The 22,492-nt window shown below is 39.8% G+C and overlaps 1 protein-coding gene and 1 pseudogene across 2 annotated transcripts in view; one reads left to right on the top strand and one right to left on the bottom strand.

Annotated features, from left to right (window-relative positions):
* Positions 1-22,492, top strand: part of WDR70 (WD repeat domain 70) — a 173,354-nt gene that overhangs the window by 58,930 nt on the left and 91,932 nt on the right. For both annotated transcript variants that reach the window (XM_008155589.3, XM_054715315.1), the window contains exon 9: positions 1,388-1,464. In XM_008155589.3, coding sequence (XP_008153811.1) covers positions 1,388-1,464 — 77 coding nt within the window. The remainder of the gene's footprint in view (positions 1-1,387; positions 1,465-22,492) is intronic.
* On the bottom strand, positions 20,867-21,206 carry LOC103298812 (60S ribosomal protein L30-like; annotated as a pseudogene).

Raw genomic sequence — 22,492 nt, 5'->3', positions numbered from 1 at the left:
AGCTTGCACTAGAGATGTCTCCAGGCCCACGCGTGGGTATTGTAGTTTCAACTTATGCTTTCCAGAGAACCACAGTTAGTTTCCTTCTAAGTCATTTAAACATGCACAATTTGCTTCTTGTAGTAGAGCTTTTTTTTTTTGACCCTTTCAGAATAAGAGACCTTACCATTATTACAGTAAAAAATATTAGGTTCGCCCTTGCTGGTTTGGCTCAGTGGATAGAGCATTGGCCTGGGGACTGAAGGGTCCCGGGTTCGATTCCAGTCAGGGGCACATGCCCGGGTTGTGGGCTCTATCCCCAGTGTGGTGTGTGTAGGAGGAAGCCGGTCGATGATTCTATCTCTTTCTCCCTCTCCCTTCTTCTCTGAAATCAATAAAAGATATATTAAAAAATATATTAGGTTCTCTTCTGCCCCCTCTGAACCTGACTTTGTATGCAACCACTCTAGCTGACTGCTACCTAGGAGGGGAGTGTGTGTGTATGTGTGTGTTTAAGTTTGATAGGTACTCTGTGGTTGGTATGGTGTGGATGTCAGTCTTATACCAACATCATATTGTTTTAATTAAAGTGTTTTTATATTATACTCTATACTTAGTAAGGCGAATCTTCCTGAATGATTTTAAAGATTTTTTCCTTTCCTCATATATATTCTTCCATATTATTATAGAACAGTGGTCGGCAAACTGCGGCTCGCGAGCCACATGCGGCTCTTTGGCCCCTTGAGTTTTTAGCAAAGGCCAGCTTAGGAGTATCCTAATGAAGTTAATAACGATGTACATACCTATATAGTTTAAGTTTAAAAAATTTGGCTCTCAAAAGAAATTTCAATCGTTATACTGTTGATATTTGGCTCTGTTGACTAATGAGTTTGCTGATCACTGTTACAGAATCAAGATTGTTGACACACTTTTAAGAAGCATGGAGTTTTTACCCCCAACCTCTTGCTTTTGCCTTGATTATTTGAAAATACTTTGTATTCCTTTTAATTCTTTTCCATTGAGAGAAGAATCTTTAAAGAAGGGCCTATTTTATTTCTCTTTCTTTCCTAAAGAGAGGCTATTTCCCCTGTTTTCTTCCTTATTAAGCACCTATATGTAAGTACTGTGCTAATTCCTGGGCAGTTGGGCTTTGGTGGGGTGGGGATGAGGGTGTTACACAGTGAATTAAACAAAGTGAAAATAAACAAAGTGAAATAAACAACATGCATTTTGAAACAAAACTGAGAAAATAATATCAATTTGTTATTAAAATAGTGTGCTTTAGAGAGGACTAAAAAGTTTAAGCATATGTCAGTTTCTGGTTCGTTTATAATTTTTTATGTTTATTAAACATCTTTTTCCATTTATTTATTTATTTATTTATTTATTTATTTATTTATTTTTTAAGGGTCACACAGCAATGCTTCATACTGGCTCATGGCATCCTAAAATAAAGGGAGAATTTATGACTTGCTCAAATGATGCGTGAGTATTGTTGATAATTTATCTAATACATTCATATCTTTTAATATTTTAACATTTGTATTGTAACAATCTTGCCAGTAAAGTAGGAGAGAGAGTATTAGGAATCCTGATGTTTATATATTCTTGCTCTTACTAAGACTTTAGCTGGCAGTGTGAGGTTTGTTTAAATAAATATTGAAACTATGCAAATGAGAGTTAGTATAAATTCCAGTAGAGTTTATTATGGAGTACAATGGATCAGATGGATGTTATTAAATGGACTCAAATGACTTTGAAATTGTGACTAATAATTTGTTACTTTTTTTGTTTCGTTAATCCTCACCCGAGGATATTTTTTTCCACTGATTTTTAGAGAGAGTGAAAGGGGTGGGGAGAGACAGAGAGAGAGAGAGAAATATCTCGATTGGTTGCCTCCCACACAAACCCTGACCAGAATTGAACCTGGGACCCTTCAGTCCTCCCACTGAGCCAAACCAGCTAGGGCTAATTTGTTACTTTTTATAGTTAAGACTGATTTTCATCTGAGTCTAATTGCTAATATGTTTCTTGTTTAAATGATTGTTTCTTGGCAGTAATAACTGAAAAAATTGATTAAATGGTTATTAAGATTCTTTTCCATTATATCTGTTAGCCTAGGACTCAAGAATATTACAGGGAATATTTGGGCAGCTTTTTCCTGCATTGTCATATTGTATGATTCACTTTTAGTACTAAGAGTAGTTCACAAGAATGTGCTATTTATAATATTACAGAGAAATTACAACAAAAATCCTATAAATTAAAAAGCATAGATGGTGTTTTTTTAGGTGAAACACTCTTATATTTTAGATAAAAATAATATTTTTGTTCTTAGATTATTTTGTCTTTTAGCCTTTTTCTCTCTGATACTTAACATTTGCCTCATTAACTCAAAATTGCTCTTCATATTCTTGGATATTTTGTTTTCTGGACTTTATCTTTCAGATAACAGACAAAAGACATAATTTTACTTCCATAGCACAATTTAAAAATTAACAGTCTAAAAGGAACTAAAATTTGGGAATCTATACAGAATATGACTGAAAAAAGATAATATTTCTGAATAAAATTTTTGGTAAATAGAACTACATTAAGCCTTTACTTAAGATCCTTGATAAGGTTTTAGAAATTGCCACTTTAAGTGAAATGAGTATAATGAAACAAATTTTACCATAGCTTAAATGATGTAAACAAGTGTTCCAGCCTGGCCGGTGGGACTCAGCAGTTGAGTGTCAACCCAGGAACCAAGAGGTCACCGGCTGGATTCCTGGTCAGGGCACATGCTTGGGACATGCTTGGGTTGCAGGCTCCATCCCCAGTAGGGGGCGTGAAGAAGGCAGCCAATTGATGATTCTCTCTCATGGATGTTTCTATCTCTCTATCACTATCTCTTCCTCTGTCTCTAAATATCATTAAAAAAAATTAAAAAGAAAAATATCTTAAACCTAAACACAAACCAATGAGCTTGCTTTAAAAAAAAAAAAAAAGAGTTCAGTTCTTATGCCATATTCTGGCCACGAAAACTTCACCAAACTTCTATATAAAAACCCCAAACACTTCTAATATTAAATATTGAAATAAATGTGAGCTATACATTTAAGAAAGATTAATAAAAACAATTAAGAATTCTTTTCTAATCTGCTTATTTTGGTTCAGGGTCGAGGGTGGCTGGAGCCAATCGGCAGCTCAGGGCGCAAGGCAGGACCCACCCTGAACAGCACTCCTTTCCATCACAGGGCACACTCACACCCACACTCCCTCACACTGGGCCGATGACACACGCAGTTTCCTTACCTGCACACCTTTGGGGTGTGGATGGAAACGAGTCCCTGGAGAAAACACATTCAGATGTGGGGAAATGGTGCAAACTCCACAGACAGTGGATCAGCTCAAGTCAGCCCCTCCCCCATTAATGTTATATGAAAACAACTTAGAACAAAATGATGTTATTCGAGGACGTGCTGTATCTTTTTAGCTTTGTCTTATCATTTGTTCAAATAAATTATGTATGTTTAAAATTATATTCCAAACTTCAGCATTAGAAAATCAAATTTAGCAGTTAATCTAAATTAATAGTATCCCATGGCCAAGTAAGGTTTATTTTAGGAATTCAAGGCTATTTAACAATTAGGAAATTTTACCATCAAGAAAATTTCAACATAATTCATCATTTAACAAATGAAAGGCAAAGATCGATTGATTTTATAATATGATAAAATTGACATTTGATAAAATTTAATAGTCTTTACCAATAAAAGTTCTAAGTAAAATAGAACTAGGAAGAAATTACGGAATCTTGATGAAAACTACCAAAATTTAAAATATTGTATTATATATTGTAGTACTGAAGCTACTTGCATTTAAATAGGAAACAAGACAGGGATGCCCATAATTATTTAGAGACTTTATACAGTGTAGTAAAGTAAGAAAACAAGTAAATTGGTATTACTCTTGGAAGAGAGCAAACATCCTATTAAAAAAAAAGCACAGAGGATCCAGGCTATTCTGGTTAAAAACATAAGCTGAATAAAGCAATTGAAAACAATTTCTTGTCTTCAGAACTATTTAAGGATCACACAATTTTATGAGCTCTACAGAAGCTTTCCCCAAAGTGACTTCCAGGATATGTAAATTAGTGGTTCGAAGAAAGGCGTTCCAAGGTCAGATAAATTTGAGAAATTTTGAATGTTATATTCCCAGGCCAATGAGCCACAATAAACATTTAAATGGCTTTGGATAGGGTGTAAAGAAACTTATTTAACTTTGTTACTCCTTTAAGCAACAGTTGGGGTAAAGTTCTAAAGCATGACATCATTTTATTGGGTATAAAATGTAGTTTATCCCATTCCTTGAAAGAGCAATTTTTAGTTCCCTGCCCAAGTCACTGACTTACTAGTCTATTGTACCTTTGAAAATGTGCTCCAGTTTCTGTTTACACTGTAGAAATAGGCTTCCTTTGTCCATAGTCCTATGTGACGATCGGGGGACCTTAACCATAGACCCCCATTATACATGTTCTTTACACCTGTTAGAGAAATATGCCACTAATAAATTCAGGTCATTGGATTGACTTTTTCTTGGCCTTTGACTCTGAAGGCAGTAATTAGAAATGTGCTAAGCTGTGGGAAACCATTCCAGATACTTAGTTCAATCAAGAGATAGAGTGTTCTCATTATGTACCAGGTATACTGTCTGATTCAAGTCCCTGCCTGCATGGGGCTTACCTTCCAGTGGAGGTGAGTGCTGGAGCAGACAGGTGCAGATTACATTAATACACCAATATGGTTTTAGGTAGTAATAAGTTTGAAGAATAAAGTAAAAGGATAGAGGAAGAACAGAAGGCTATTATGGCTGACAATTGGGGAAATTTGCAAGTTAGGTGATACGACAGACTCATGGCTACAATTCTTCATCTTTCCTTGTATCCATGCCCTTTGCAGTGTGACTTTATAGCTACTCCCATTAAGAGCCAGAGTCTCTTTACCCACCCCATGAATCTGGACTGGCCAGCAGAAGGTGGAGAGATGGCAGCATGCCATTTCTGAGCAGAGGCTTCTTGGGAGTTCTGCCGTGCTTCCACTCCCTGTGAACTTGCATCATTGTCTCATCGAGCTGTAGCTACCCTGCTGAGGAAGGAAAGGTGTGGTGGAGGAGGATTCTGCTGCCCTATTAATACCTGAGGCCATATTAGACCAGCTTATACTCAGCCACCTCCTAAACTTGGAGAGTCACAGTGCCAAAGACTAAATATATTAAACATCCTGAGAAATATATTCACGCCCAGCCAGTGTGGCTCAGTGGTTGAGCATTGACCTATGAACCAGGAGGTCATGGTGTGATTCCCAGTCAGGGCACATGCCTAGGGTATGGACTCGATCCCCAGTGTGGGGCATGCAGGAGGCAGCCGATCAATGATTCTCTCTCATTATTGCTACAGCCAGTTACACCTATTATGTGTGGGGTGTCCCAGGGAAATGAATGTTGTCACTAGTAAATGCTTTGGATAGTGGGATTCAGTAGATTATAAATATTCGTATTTGGTGGCATCTTACACAGATGAATTATGCAATTAAATTGTTGGCAAATTTGTCATGGCAGAATATATTTGGTGCGCAGTTTATAGACCCAGAGGAACTTGGTTGCTCCACCACTAGTCATGACTTTGAGCTCGTCATTTACCACCAAGTCTCAGATTCCTCTGAAATGGGATAACGCTTGATTCACAAGATTGTAATAGGGATTAAATGTGTAAAGCCTTGTGCATAGTTAGTGTATGCATAGAAGTAGCATAGGAGTATGCATAGGAGTAGCCTTGGATTCATTTAAACTGGATTAAGGCTGTATATAGTTTTCAGTCTTTATTTTTCTGAGCTTTTCAGTCACAGCTTGATGAGCATCTCCTGGTTGAGAGCACGTGTGGGGCGTGTTGGGTCTCACCATGGGCTTTTGGTGAAGGCTGCTACGCAGATTTCACTTGATTTTATAATCAACAACATCTGCACATACAGTTATAAAATTCCCCAAGGAGCAATGGTTCATGTAAATGGATCCCTGAAAAGTAAACTTTGGTGTAACTCAAAATTTTTTTTTCTCTTATTTTAAGTATTTTGGGGAGAAACTTTAAAATACAACATTCAGCCCTAGCCGTTTTGGTTTGGTTGATAGAGCATCGGCCCGTAGATTGAAGGGTCCTGGGTTTGAGTCCAGTCAAGGGCATATGCCTCAGTTGCAGACTTGATCCTGGGCCCTGGTCGGGGTGCGTGCAGGAGGCAGCCAGTCAATGTGACTCTCTCACATCGATGTTTCTCTGTCTGTCTTTCCCCCCTCCTTTCCACTCTCTAAAAACCAATGAAAAAAGTATCCTCAGGTGAGGATTAACAAAAGTAAATAAATACAACATTAATTCCCTATGTGATTCATAAGTGTTTTGAATATAATTCAGTATTATAATTTATAAATTGTTATTTTGTGGCATGATAGCCTCAGAATGTCTTGGCATTTGTAAGTATATTTACATCTTTTTGAGTTCTTGACTGCTGCTTTTATTTTTTGGTTTTCCTTTTCTGTTGTTATTTCTTGCTGCTATTGTTGGGGTGATAATTTATATAAGTACCTCAGTTTCTCTCCTCAGTTTTGTGCTTCTAATAAATTGTGGACCTGGGCAGGGTAGGGCGGTCCAAGCTTTGAGAATTAGTGCAAAAGAAAATGGAATAAGCCATTAGTATAATGTATGTATTTTTTAGCACATTAATTTTTACCATCTTTGCCTGCTAGGGGACTTTTTCTTGCTTACCTTCTGGTTCTGGGCAGAGTTTTGTACTGTCCATGCTGCCAAATAAGTACGGCACATTTTAATTTTTTGTACATTTTAATTTTCAAATTCCTGTTATGCTTGAACAGCCTTTGTTTGATTTATAATTTTCTTAATACTTTCATCTTACTTAGATACATTTTTATCATGTGTTTGCATAAGAGTAGCCATAAGTATAAAACTTTACCTCATATATCTAGGAATTGTAAGAAAATTTAATGTCACACTAAAATCTTGGTGTGAATTTTATGTAATTTTAATGCAAAATGTTGTTTGTATGTAATATAGGGTGCAACAAATATATATACATACTTTGAGTAATTATAAAGGCAGTGTTTATTAAAATACATTTCATTTTCAAAATTGAGATATCAGTTGTTAAAGTGTGTATACATTTTTTGGGGACTCCCTGTATATTGCCATATATAACAAAGGCAAGATGTTTACACTTTCAAAAACATTGGGGGAAGGTTTGATAAAGTCCAATTTTTTTATGTTTTACTTTATTTATACACTTTTTGCAGTTGTTAATCAGTAATTTATTTTGCCTATATAAACATCAGTGCTGAACAATAATTCCTACATATGGACTATAAACTGTACAGGATGCTATTTAGTATTTTCTTTGTTTATCTTGAAATCCATATAAAAACATTGTTCATATCATGAGTACATCTCTTAAATGTTACAGCAATTCATTTTAAAAAATATTTATTTATATGTATTTTTGAAGGAGAATGTGGATGTCTCCAAACGTTGAAGGGTATACTAGTGTCCTGGCATCCCTAATCCGCTGAGGATTTGATAGGGGGCAGTTTGAATTCTTCTGGGGATTTCTAGGTCAGGCGAGGTAGCATCAGCACAGCCAGTCCACTCATGCGTGACTAAGTGAGTCTGTGTGTGTGACTAACGCCCCCGTCCTCTGTGGTGTGTGCTGGCCCTGCGGGCCATTTATGGAGGAGTCGTACGTGGAGGAGAATATTGTTCGGTGAAAACTGATGAACTTAGTTGCAGAAATGGGAATAAAGGGTATCGCCATATTGTGGATCTTGTAATTCTTGAAACGTATAATTAAAATCAAAATGTTTCTTTGGTTTGACTCTGTTTTTCTGAAAGATGGTTACACTAAGTGATTTTTCTTTTTAAAATTATCCTTTCCATTTCTTTTCTACCTTTTGTGCCTACATGGCAAATTTATATGTGTTCTGTTTCTGAATCCTTTCTTTTCAATTCTGCTGTATAAGCCTGTTGAGTCCACTCCCAACTTTGGGAAGAATTGTCCCCTCATCTTTTCAGTTTCGTATTGATAGAGTTGGGGAAGTCAGGGTGGCAGGTTAACAGGCACTTTGAGGGAAGTGTGAATAATGGGTTGCCCTTTTCCATTGCCTCTTTCTAAATCTTGTAAGTTTACATGACTTTGTAAAACTATTCCTGTCTTATAAACTATCCTTTCATGTGATAATACTTTTAAAATTTCTCTTCATGAAAGTGTTAGCTTCGTTGCTGCTTTTAAAAATGTGCTCTGAGTGAAAAGTTATCTTCTCTTGATAACATTTTTCTGTTGTCATTATAGTAGTAAAATCAAGTAGACTATAAAATAGAGACATCTCTAGTTAGTAATTACAGGCTCTCCTTTGATGCATGTTTTCTTAATGGACTAGGTTCTGTTAATTAAAATAAAACAAATGGCATTTTTGGAAAGCTGTGCTAAGCTATCAACAAATACAACTAGCATAGACTTGTTCAGCCACATATCATATAGTCGCTTAAGTCTTGTAATATCAGTCAACTAGGGGCCCAGTGCATGAATTCGTGCACCTTGAAAGAAACTGTGGGCTTTGAGGCTGCGGTGGGCCTTGGGGCGGGTCTCGGCCCATCCTACGCACCCCTGCTGGCCCCTCCTGCCCCGCACCCCAGTCCCCTCTCTGCTGGCAGCCCCGCTCCCGCCAGCACCGCCACCACTCCCATGCGCTGACAGTGCTGGCCCCATTCGTACCCACTGATGGCGCGGAGCGATTGGGGCCGGTGCCAGTAGCAGGTGAGAGTGGCGGCTGCTGCCCAGATTGCCCCTCAGGAGCAGGGGGAGGTGGAGCAGCCTTCAAGGGTGATTGGGCTTGGCAGCTGCCACTCACACCCGCTGATGATGCCAAGCAATCAGGGCTGGCGCTGGGCGCCGGCAGCGGGTGTGAGCAGGGCTGGCACCAGCAGCAGGTGTGAGCGATGGGCAGGACCGCAGTGCACGGGAGCAAAGAATTTTCAGTAACCACCAGAGGCTCGTCCCGATGACAGCAACTGGCGCCCCGCCTTGGTCTGCCGCCCCTCTCACCTGCTCCACCATCAAGCTGCGGCCGATGCCCACCATGTTCTGCGCACTCCCTCTGGTGGTCAGCGCACGTCCTAGTGACCACCAGAGGTTGTTCGGTTGTTCTGCCGTTCAGTCTATTTGCATATTAGGATTTTATATATATAGATAGCTGTGTCTTCATGGAGGAAATAAGGCTCATGGATGACATTCTTGCCAACAAAAATTTGGTGCTACATCTTCATACAGAATAACTGAAGAGGCAGGGCAGCCTTTGTTTTATATCACGTGACTATGTGGTAGTTAGCATTCTGTATCTTACTGAGGCAGTTTTACTTATATGAACTAAATAGGCTGATGATTATAATGCTTTTATTTTTAATTTTTAAAAAATATATTCTTATTGATATCCAAGAGGAAGGGACAGGGTGAGAGAGATAGAAACCTAAGTGATGAGAGAGAATCATTGATTGTCTGCCTCCTGCATGCCCCCCACTGGGGTTCAAGCCTGCAACCCGGGAATATACCCTGACCAGGAACTGAACTGTGACCTCCCGGTTCATAGGTCGACACTCAACCACTGAGCCGTACCGGCTGGACCTAAGCCACACTTCAAAGTGATTTGCAAAAATGTAGACCAGTGCCACATTTATTATTACTTAGTTTGTTTGCTTTGGAAAATATTGTTTCATGAGACATATATATATATATTTTTTTCATAAAAATGTGCTAACATGCCCTAACCGGGTTGGCTCAGTGGATATAGCATCGGCCTGCGGACTGAAGGGTCCCAGGTTCGATTCTGGTCAGGGGCATGTACCTTGGTTGCAGGCACATCTCCAGTGGGGGGGGGGGCGGGTGCAGGAGGCAGCTGATCGATGTTTCTAACTCTATCCCTCTCCCTTCCTCTCTATAAAAAAATCAATAAAATGTATTTAAAAAAATGTGCTAACATATAATGAGTTTATTAATGTAACTGAGGTAATAAATATTTTAAAATGTGTTTTAATCCCGATTATGGTAAACATCCATGCACATGGTACACATAGACAAAAGTTCCTTAGGTGCATAGACATTTTTATAGCTATTGATACATCTTATCAAATTGTCATCTTGTTACCAGCCTTTAAAGGATCCCTTTGTCATAACATAATACCTTCATTCTACTGGTGGCATGCAATTAAAAGTTCTCTATTTACTAGATTTCTTTAAAATATGTAACAGCATTTTCAGCAGCTCATATTTGGCGTCTCCAATTAGTATTATCTAGCAAGGCTAGTAGTCTATAGGCACTGACAGAGAAACCGCTGGAATATCTTCACAGCTCTCTATTTTTTCATGCTACCCAGAGAAATTACAAGATAATTATTTGTACAACTTTGTAGATTTGTTTGTAAGGTTTAAATGTGATAAGCACAGTGCTTAGCCCACAACTGGTGCTTGGTACAAATTTACTTCCATTTATTCTGGTGATTTTTTTCCTTCAACCAAATGCATTTAAAATATACAAGGCCACGTTTGCTGTTACTGTAGTGCAAAGCTTGGACCACAAATCAGCTTATCACCTGCCATCTACTACCCGTTAGCACTTAGGCAGCACTTGCCCTTTTCTAGACCAATGTTCTTATCTGTAAAATAAAAGTCTTAGACTACTTTAAATTCTGGCCTTCCAAGAAATAACCATTTATCTATGTGAAGAACAACTCTAAAACGACAGAGAAGTAAGCCAACAATAAGTAGACCCTGATTTTGAAGGAGGTTAAAGCAATGGGCAGGGTAAAAATGTTTACTGGGCGGACTGTCACCTGTGGGGATGCAGGAATAAGAGGCAGAAAAGGAGCCAGAAGTGAAACAGGACATCAATTTGCATCCAGAGGTTTCTTCACTTAGGCTCAGCAACCATTCATTCTGTGTCAGTTGTTGTGGGTCAGGCCCTGCCTTAGGCTCTGTGCTTTGAGCTGATTGCACAGAAATGGTCCTCACTCTCCAGGATGTTTCCCAGTTTTGTGGGACCCTTGGACACCCATCACCCCATGTCTTACAGCAAGGGGATTGCGGCGGGGAGCGGGGCTCCTTCTGGGTGGTTTCTTCAGAGGAACACGAAGTCCTGTTTGCTAAGAGGCACGGATCCCAAATGGAAAAGCAGAGTTTTCCCATCGGTCCTTTTCAGTGTGGGAGTTAGCTCAGGCTCACCTGGGAAAGAGACAGTTTGTTCCAGATAAAATGTTGCGTTAGTCTTCAGTAAGTCAGAGTATCAATTTCTAGATCCTTTCCCATTTTGAATTAACCCCAAACTGCTTTTATGAAAACTACTTTAAACCGACAGAGTCAACTCCAAGGGTTGGTTTCGGGGGAAGAAAAATCTCTTTCTTTATAGTATATGTTACTAGAGCCTGGTGCATGAATTTGTGCACAGGTGGGGTCCGGCTGGCCAGCCCTGATCGGGGCGATTGGGCAGTCTGGCGGCGGGGAAGGATCCTGGGCTGTTGGCGGGCCGGTCCTGCCCCCTGGTTGAACTCTTGTTGAATTTCTGATTGAGGGGACAATTTGCCTATTACCTTTTTATTATAAAGAATGGGCCAAGAGCTTTGTAAACTCTGTCTCACTTAATTTTCACAGAAGTGGCTCCAAGAAGGTAGTGACTTCCTAGTCATGCATCTTTTTAGGGGTTGAGTGGGGATCTGGCTCCATTAGATCACATTACCTCCCTAGCTTTAGCTTCCTTATTTTTTATTTTTTTTTTTAATATATTTTATTGATTTTTTACAGAGAGGAAGGGAGAGGAGAGGGATAGAGAGCTAGAAACATCAATGAGAGAGAAACATTGACCAGCTGCCTCCCGCACACCCCCCACTGGGGATGTGCCCGCAACCAATGTACATGCCCTTAACCGGAATCGAACCTGGGACCTTTCAGTCCGCAGAACGACGCTCTATCCACTGAGCCAAACCGGTTTCGGCGCTTCCTTATTTTTTAAAAAAATAAATATTTTTATTGATTTCAGAGAGGAAGGGAGAGGGAGAGAGATAGAAACATCAATGATGAGAGAGAATCATTGATTGGCTGCCTCCTGCACGCCCCCTACTGGGTATTGAGCCCACAACCCAGGCATGTGCCCTGACTGGGAATCAAACTATGACCTCCTGGTTCATAGGTCAGTGCTCATCCACTGACTCTCACCAGCCAGGCAGCTTTAGCTTTTTTAGGCCCAGAACCACCTGTATCCTGTTTACTACATCTTCCTTCAGAATAGATGGTTGCATAGTAAAGCTGATCCTGGGGTTAGTGCAGTGGTTTTGGGAAAACCTTTTTTGGTCATGACCAGCATTTCTTACAAAATAAAATAGAGTAGAAATTGTCAGACTGTGTCACAGGTAGTACTGTTTTCTGAAATTTCTGCTTCAGTGTATGAGGGTGGGATACAGGGTGGGAGGAAGGGTGAGCGGGTGTGTGCATGTGTTGGGTCTTAATATAATGTATTTCCTGCTATGTGAAAGTCGCTCCCTTTTCTGAGTATAGCATGTGGTCACAAGTTCACCATGGGTCTCTTCTCCAGGCTTTGAGAACATTCCATGCTGTATTTCAGTTATAAGGCAGTAAAATGCACTAGTTCTCAGCATGGACTCTGGAGCCAGATAGCAGGGTTGAATCCGGGCTCTGCTGTTTTCTCTGTGTGACCCTTGGCAGGTTATTTTCTTTCTCGTTGGGGTTGTGTGAGCATTGGATGAATTTATATCCCTGAAGTGCTTGGGATGGCGTCTGTCTCACAGTAGCACTCCATGAGTTATCTGCTGTTACTGTTGTCGTTGGTGCTGCTGAAAGCTTTGTCTCTCTCTCAGAGGGGCTGTGGACATGCTGCTTTAACAACAGCCTTCCATAGCTTTGATTTATTAGGTTAATGAATTTGTTGCCAACTTTTTATACGCTACAAGAATGCCAACTTTGCCACTGGTTCCGTGCACTGCTCCCTTTTCATATACCACTCAGATTGTTCTTATTTGGCCAGCGCCACCCATGACAGCTACTAAGTCACGTGTCTGCTTGAGTTATTGTGGAAAGTTGTGAGCCTGACTCTGCCAGACCTTGGCCTGTGAAGCACAGGCTAGCTTTACAGGCTGATTTACTCCTGGTCATAGGCCAGCATTGCCAGCCCATAAAATATGTGTGTATGTCCTGGTCTGCTGTGCTGTGGAGGGCGAAAGCGCTATACCTAGGTCCACCTGCCTCCAGGTCTTTGGTGGGTCTGGAGGAAAGTGTCGCTTGGGTGTTCAGGGGAAGTTTCACAAAGGAAATACTATTTGGGTTTGGGGTTGAACGATCAGTAGAAGTCTTCTAGGAAAATAGTTAAAGGAGAATCGTTCCAGGCACCAGTAAGATATTATACCAAGCTCCAGACCCCGGAAGTCATAGAGAGGCAAGAATAAGCAGAAGGAGTGAACAGAACAAACTCTAGGCTGTTATATTCTAGGATATCAGTTACAGATGCTTATAAGTACTTAATTGGAAAAGTAAACAAAGGTTAAATATGTGTTATATTTCTTATAGAGCCAACCCTATCTTATAGTGAATAGATATCTACATTTTATTATGATGATTATTGAAAAACTAGAGGCCCGGTGCACAAAATTTGTGCACAGATAGGGTCCCTAGGCCTGGCTGGTGATCAGGGCTGATCTGGGACAGAATAGCAGGGTGATCAGGGCCCCTGCTCTCATCCGCCTTGGCCTGGCACTGCCCATTCACTGGCTCCACCATCCCGCCGTGGTCCCACTCTCATCAGGGCCCATCAGGGCTGGCAGCACCTCCACTGCTGCCCGCTGCCAGCGTCGCATTGCCAATGCCCACCATGTTCCGCTCCACCCCCGGTGGTCAGTGCACGTCTAACTCTCAGTCAGTCGAATTCCTGCCTATGGGGACAATTTGCATATTAGCCTTTTATTATATAGGATAGTATTTTGTTTCTAGAATTGTACAGACTGACACAGTCAGAGGGGAGGGCGTTGGGAGCTGGGTGAGAAGGGTGAAGGGATTAAGCAAAGAAAAAATGAAAGACTCATGGACACAGACAATAGTATGGTGATTGCCAGAGGGAAGGGGGTGGAAGAAGTGAAAGAGGGTGATGGAAGGAGACTTGACTGGGGGTGGTAAACACACAAAGTAATATACAGATGATGTAGAATTGTATACCTGAAACCTGTATAATTTTATTAACTAATGTCACCCCAATACATTCAATAAAAATAAATAAAATAAATAAAAATATATGAAAAAGAAGAATTGTGTTGTGTGCTTTACCTCTTCTTTTTACCTGGGCCATAGCTCCCATTAGCAGGCACCACTCAATGGCAGCTGCTGGAATTGCAGGCAATGGATGCATTGGGAACATTTATAGGACTTGACAGGTAAAGCCCAACCCGGGTCAAAAAAGAATTAGTATAATGTAGCGATATGAGGTAATCTTTTTTCATAGAACCCTTAAACATGTATATTAATAATTACCAATTATTATTAAACTATAAGCATTGAACTAATTGTATCTTATCTCCATTTTATCATTCTGAAAGTATGAGCACTATATGAGATCAAGTTCTCAAATGCTCAAGCTGATAAAGGAATCTCAAAGTTATGAAGTTATAAGTTCATGCCATTTTTCTAGTGCCCTTTTTATCTCCTTCTTTCTTTTTTTTAAAAAAATACATGTTTTATAATTACAAAGTTGTATAACAGCATTACAGAAATCCGAGGCAGGTATGAGGAGCAGACCCTCACCCATTATCATCCATTGCTGTCATATAACTATCAATGTTTAGAGGAGAGGAAATACCTTTAAGTATTTTTAAATGCACTTGAATATAGCTATAATTATAGACGACACAAAATCTTAGTTTTTTCTCAACCTTATACCAAAAGCTGTATAACCTTATACCAATATTGTTTTCATGCTGTGATGTACTTTTTATTACCATAGTTGTGGCACAATAGTATTCAGTTTTAAGTACCATAATTTACAAAGCCTTTTTGTTACCTATATTTATCTATTATAAATAATGTGTTGAATATTTTATGTTTGCAACTTGTTTCACATTTTGGATTTTTTTTTCTTTTTTAAAGTATGTTTATCAGCAGTGCCCACCTATATTTAGATGCAGAAAAATATTTGGAAATATAAAAAGAGTCTCAGTTTCCAAAGAATTTATTTTTTGTTGCTTATTCTTTGATTATATGATGTGGCCATTTCTGTGGTAGTTACTGCCATCCTGTTTGTATCTTATACTATACTAGAGGCCCGGTGCATGAAATTCATGCACTGGAGGTGGGGGGCCCTCAGCCCAGCCTGTGCCCTCTCGCAGTCTGGGACCCCTCGCTCCTTATGCCTGCCTGCTCGCTGCTCCTTACTGCTCGATTCGCTGCTTCTTAGCACTGCCATGGAGGCGGGAAAGGCTCCCACCACTGTCGCTGCGCTTGCCAGCTGTGAGCCCGGCTTCTGGTTGAGTGGCGCTCCCCCTATGTAAGTGTACTGACCACCAGGGGGCAGCTCCTGCATTGAGCGTCTGCCCCCTGATGGTTAGGGCACATCATAGTGACTGGTCGTTCCGGCCACTTAGGCTTTTATTATAGGACTAGAAGCCCGATGCACGAAGGTTCGTGCTAAAATGGGCTTTCCTTTCCCTGGCTGCCGGCACCGCTTTTCTACTCCTGCCCAGCCCCTTTCCACTCAGGCCCCGGAGCCGCCTCTTTCTGCTCCAGCCCTGCCTTCCCACGCTGCCCAGAGGCCCTGAGAGACCATGGGTGGGGCAGAACGCCTGTGTTGTTGCCATGGCAACGACACAAGCATCCCGCCCCCATCACTTGGCGCCTGTGCATGCCAATTAACCGCCATCTTTGTTGGGTTAATTTGCATATCACTCCTGATTGGCTGGTGGCGTAGCGGAGGTACAGTCAATTTACATGTTTGTTTATTATTAGGTAAGATGACAGGTCAGAGGACTGGGTGGAGCATCCCAGTGGGATGTCCTTAGTTACCTGTTTTGGACATGAAAAATTTGCAAAAACTAGTTAGTTTACTGATTCTGGAAAAAAATTTTAAAATAATTACTTGGTTGTTCTAGCACTGGTAACTGAAATCTTTAGTTTATATATTTGAATTGTAATAAACATACACCATATGGTCTTGATTCACAGCTACATATTCTTGATGTTAAGCAAATTTACCAGTGTTGGGTGAAATACCCAATACTTTACTCCATGTTTTTTAATAGAGTACTCTTTTTAATGATTCTTTATTTCATCTTATAATTTAGGTTAGATGTAATATCTCTTTTTAATTCCTGGTAATTTTCCTTTTCCCAGGCAGATGCCCTAGGATTGTGGGAAATTATAGTAGCAATTGGAGGACTATAGGAAGAGTGGGCTGGGAATTCTTGGAGTGCAGGAACAGTGGAGCCCATTTCCAGATGATAGTGACTAAATACGAGAGTCAAAGTAAATTCCATTATGTTGGATGTTGGGTGTCATTTTCTGATACCACACCACTGCAAAAGGAGCCACAGATATTGCATTGTGGAAACGCGGGGTGCTGGTAAACACAGCCTGTTACTGGAAGGTAGATGCAAGGACTGGGGCGAACCTGTTGTAGAGGATGGGAGCCAACGTCCAGTTGTTGCATATCCAAATCAGTGTTCAGGAGTTCATATAATGAGGGGTTTCACTGGATTTAATATTTTTACTTTCTTTTTGAAATGGAGTTATGGATTAGAAGTGAATCATTGAAATTTTATCTTTAGACACAACTTGAGTAACTTCTGAAAGAAAGATCAGCTTACTTTCATTGACTCTTATCTGGGGATACTTGTATTATAGAATGACATGTATGATCAGCCAGCATGAAAAGAAGTAAGCTGATATTTCAACACAGCAAACATAGTGCATGACCTTTATGAAGTTCATTTTTAAAAATGAGCTTAACAAAATCACTGAGGTAATGACCACCCAAGTTGCTGCTGTAATGAACGCCTGTGGTACGTGAAGAGCATTGGCAGGGCCCTGACCCTGAGCTCACCAAATACGGGCTAGCTGTTCTTCCCAGACAGTTTATGGAGACGAGGACTTTTGTAAAACACTGTTTTTTGTGTGAGGGTAGTGGCCGATGTTATTGAATGCTTGCTATGCGCCAGATGCACTCTTCTAAACAACCTAACCCATTTAATTGTCTCACAAGAAAGGTTGAACAGTTGTAAGACCCTTCCTTTTTTCTTCTTTTCCTCATCTCCTTTTTGTGTAGGAGCTGAAAGTCATTGCCTTGTTCTGGGGATGCACTTTGTCAAAAAGTAGGGGGTGCTGTGGTCTCAGTGATAAGAGAAGTTTCAGTTCTGGGAGAGTCGGTGGTGAGCCTTTGGTGACTACACAGTATCAGATGTTAGGCATCTTTCAATAAGAATTTTATTCCGGTTCCAAGTAATTCTAAATATCTTATTAAATAAACCTATTTTTCATGACTAATCCATACACAAGAGTTGACTATAAAATAATAAATGAGTTATTTAGGTTTGCATTGTGTGAACATCTAATTTAGATCTCCTCCTGGAATTTATTTTGAAATATATATTTTCAAATAATTTTTAATTATTTTCAACTCTGTTAATAATATCTCTTTAAATATTACTTAAGCGCCATGAAGGCCAAGACATTTTGCACTTCTTATATCCCCTGTAGCCTCTCTCAAAGTACTAGAAACATAGAATTAACTGATCTAGAAAACTAAGAGATAGATTATTTTGGTGAACCTCAGAATTCATATTTTTGAATTCTTTTGGAAATAAAGGCTTCCTAAATGGTATTGATCCTGAGTTGATGATTACTGAATCTGAGTAATGGGTGCATGGGGGTTCATTCTGTTGTTCTATTTTTGTTTATGTTTGAAATTTTCCATAATAAAAGTTCTAAAAAAAAAAAAAGAAGAAAGAAATGCTTTCTAACTAGTCGATATCACAGAGATGGCATACACTGTATAAAACAACTGTTTAATTAAAATTGTATAAAATATTTGTATTAGATACATAGTCACAACAGATAAAGTTGACTACCTTGGTGGGGCAATGGAGAGATGGATGGTTCAAGAAGAATTCATTTTTGGCAGCTGTTATGTTGGCATGGTGCTAAAGCTTGTTTTGTTCCCAACAAGGACAGGATCTGCTGTAGGAGGGTCTTGGCAACAGGCCATGTCATTTTGAGGGTTATTTTTATAAAGCAGGTCTCATTGTATTGGCAAAGCTCAATCCTCTGGTGGGTAGAATTCTTTTTGTTATCGTCTATATTATGACATATTTTCTTAGTAGTAAACTAGCAAAGTTCTCTCAGTCAATGTAACATAAAGATAGCATCTGAAGTTCCAAGTGCATTTGCTATTTACATATATAAAGTGAATGTGCTAGTGTGGGAAAGGAAAAACGAACTCATGGATTTGGAGAATTGAGGCTGAAGGAAACCGTGGAAGGAAAAGAGGGTCATTTGAAGGAAACAGGACAGGGCAAGCACTCTAGGTACCCCTTGCATGGGCACCCAAGATGCACTGTGGTCTTAGGGACTGTACTAGTATATGAGTAGGTGACACCAAATGCATTTTCAAATTTTCTGTAGTCAAGTGGAAATTTTTCTTTGTTCTTTAAAATGACACTCTAGAAAAATTAGAAGACTTAGGTTTAAAACCTACAAGATACCTAATAACTGTGAGGCTCATTTTCCTCATTGACCATCATGTGGGCATGTTAATACCTGAGGAAGCTTAGCTCTTTCCTTTTTCTCTCTTGCTAAAAAATTGTGATGCCACTATTTGGTACGGCACGATAAAATGTATGATATAAAAAAGCACGAGGGTGTCTGTTTATACTATTAGTTACGGGGAGTGGGGGAACTTTTACCTTGTTTTTTGGAGTACTAGTATTTCTAAATTATGCTTTTAGAAAAGATTTTTTTCCACTGATGTTGACATTTTTCTAATAGTGTTTGTTTTATTTCAAAGGCAACTTAAATGGAGCTCATGTTTTTATGCATAGACATTTGCAGTAACTCATGTAGTTAAAATTTAAATACACCATAAGAATGAACCACTTCATATGACATTTTATATAGTGGCACAGAAGCTGATTTTACAGACCTTGCTCTTTCGTGATGTCCCACTGCTATAGTTTTGGTGGATTTGAAGTGTGTGCAGACAGCTTACAAATTAAGGAAAAGTTTATCGACTTGCTTGTCAGCACAATTCAGAGATACTCAGCTGGATACATAAAACTCTGAAGTCTAGATAAAAGTTACAAAGCATTTTACAAATTTGACAAATCAGGCCTTTTAAAAATCCCACCTTTCCTCGCTTTGCTGCTTGGTGCAAGGCTGCTTGTGTCGTTGGTAACCGAGCTGGTGAAATAGCTTGGCTGGTGGGCATATTTTGCTGCAGAAGTCATTCCCTTTTGATCTTAACAAGATGAGCTGTGGTCATTTATCGTTCGAGTCTTATCTTGTTGAAAGAAGAACCTTGAGTAGATTTATTTTATTACACATCAGCTTGATGTGTGAAATTACTTATGTTGTCTGTATTTACAGCTGTTAATTCTCAGGAAAACAGGTGTCTTTATATTATGTAGCTCACTGGAATTTAAATCTTTTTTAAAAAACATGGTTCTGTCAGTATAGCAAACTCTTCAATGTTTAGTGTAATTTCTGTGTTTTAGAGTTGTCAGAAGCCTATGGATACAGCTTATTAGAAGTTGTTAGAAGCCTGTAGATATTTAGGGCACTAGAGTAACCATTCAGGGAGGTAATTCCCTACAAGGTGGTAGACAAAGCCTCCACAGATAAGAGATGTGAATGTGCTCAGCACATTACCCTGGGATGAATAATTATTTTCCATTTAGAAATGTACCTAGGAAATAAAATGTTTAGCATTACCCTTTTATTTTTAAAATTTCTTTATTGATTAAGGTGTCACATATTTGTCCTCATCCCCCCATTCCCATCCCACACCCCTCCCCACAGATGCCCCCACCCCCCTGTTGTCCTTAACCATTGGTTAGGCTCGTATGCATGCACACAAGTCCTTTGGTTGATCTCTCCCCTCTACCCCCACCCTCCCCTACCCTCCCTCTGAGGCCCAACAGTCCGATCGATGCCTCCTTGTTTCTGGGTCTGTTCTTGTTCATCAGTCTATGTTGTTCATCATTTCCCCTAGATGAGTGAGATCATGTGTTAACTAGAAATATATTTATAAGAACCGAATGTGAGACGAGCAATAATAGTTATGCTGACGGGCAAATGAATCAGACCGTAGTGAGTTTCTTTCTGGACCGACAGTTCTTTTGAGACCCAATTTCAATGTCCACCAGTTCCTTATGTGTACATGTCGGCACTGACTTTTCAGTTCTGGATGGTGGACAAATGGTGAGCATTACCCTTTTTAAAAATATATTTTTATTGATATTAGAGATGAAGAGAGAGAAACATCAATGATGAGAGAGAATCATTGATCTGCTGCCTCCTGCAGGCCCCCTAATGGGGATCGAGCCAGCAATCCGGGCATGTGCCCTTGACCGGAATCGAACCCGGGACCCTTCAATCCACAGGCCAACGCTCTGTCCACTGAGCCAAGCCGACTAGGACTAGCATTACCTCTTTTTACAACAACTTTATTGAGCTATAATTCACATACTATGAAATTTACCTCTCTCCCCTTGTTTTAAACAAGCTCTGGCCAGTTGTATTAAAGAACACTTTTGCATGATTTACTTCTCAGTCTGTTCTGGCGTGCCTCTGATGAACCAGGATCACCTGGGCCAGTGGTAGCCATGCACACACTGTAGTATTTTCCACTCGCTGTGCCCAGTGCGGTCTGATTGCCACTGTAGTGGTAGGCGCCAGTCTTGGCCGACATGGCCTAGTGCTCTGCTCAGGTCTCCCCGCGGCGGGCTGGTTGTTGGCGAGGGTGAGCGGTTTTGGTTTGCCTTGTCTGATTATTTTCAGAGTCTGCTTGCACCCCAGCTTGTACTGTCCACTTGTCATAACAAGTTGGCGCCTAGAGTTGGTCGACTCCAGTGACTTTGTCATCTTTTTTGCGGCCACCATCTTTCTGCTTTGGGTGGCTCCCAACCAAGAGCAGCTGCCAAGCTGGCTGGGAAAGAAAAAAGTAAAATTTACCCTTTTAATGTACATGTAATTCATTGGCTTTTAGTATATTCACAGAATGGTGCAGATAGCTAATTTTTGGAACATTTTTATTGCCTTCAAATGAAACCCTGTACCCATTAGCAGTCACTCCCATTTTCCCCTTCCCACAGCCATGGCAGCCACTAATCTACTTTTTCTTAGTTTTTGAATTTTCCTTTATTTATTATTATTATTTTAAATTTATCTTTATTGTTGAAACTATTACAGATGTCCCTTTTTTCCCCACACCCCTCCACCCTGCACCTGCCCCCCTGTACTTTCTGAATTTTAAAATGATGCATTGAAATAGAAATAAATAATAGTTTAATGCCACTGATCCTTTATATTAATGAAATTATGTAATTAAGTTCTATATCATTAAATATTTATAGCAGTGTGTTATTAAGGTTTTATTTTCCTCGAGTTGTAAACAATAGCTTCTCATCACTTCATGCTTTAATTAGGCATGGTAGTAGTATATCTGAGTCTATCTCTTTCTTTGTTTTTGAAAATTTGAGATAAATGTTTCTTTCCTTTAATCCCCAAATTGAGATAAATACAATGAACTTGATTGTATTTATCTTTGCTTGGAATATTGTTTCTTCACAGGACAACTAAGTATTTAGATAGCAGTTATAATAGAAGTAATGTTTAAAGCAGTGATGGGCAACCTTTTGAGCTTGGTGTGTCAAACTTCACCAGAAAACTGAGCATAACTCGGGTAGTGTGTCACTTTGAGGAAAAAAACATTATTTTGCAAATGTTTCATCCTCAGGAGCAGCAAATGTTTCATCCTAGGAGCAGCAAATGTTTCATCCTCGGCATGCAGCCACCTCAGCGGCCGCGTGTCATCAGGAATGGCTACGTGTGTCAGTGCTGACACGCGTGTCATAGGTTCGCCATCACTGGTTTAAAGGAACTTAAAATAAACTTTGCACTTTTTCTCGGTCTTAGGAACATGCCATTTCTGCACACAAACAATTGGTATTCTTTTATCATGCTGATTCGCTCACTAATGGAAACTCTTAAGGCCTTGTGAGCTGTGTGACTTTGGGCACCTGACTGTTTGAATGACCAGTGGATTAATAATCACAAGTATTTTCTTATTATACAGGTTAGTCCAGTTTTGCCTGGTTTAAATTGGGTTGAGAGTGAGAGACAAAGGGAATGTTTTTTGAAGTTGGCAGGTGTACTGACGATTCCGT

Source organism: Eptesicus fuscus, chromosome 4 (assembly GCF_027574615.1).
Source record: "Eptesicus fuscus isolate TK198812 chromosome 4, DD_ASM_mEF_20220401, whole genome shotgun sequence".
Classification (NCBI taxonomy): Eukaryota; Metazoa; Chordata; class Mammalia; order Chiroptera; family Vespertilionidae; genus Eptesicus; species Eptesicus fuscus.
Note: the sequence above shows the minus strand (reverse complement) of the source record. Positions and strands in the feature narration are given on the sequence as shown.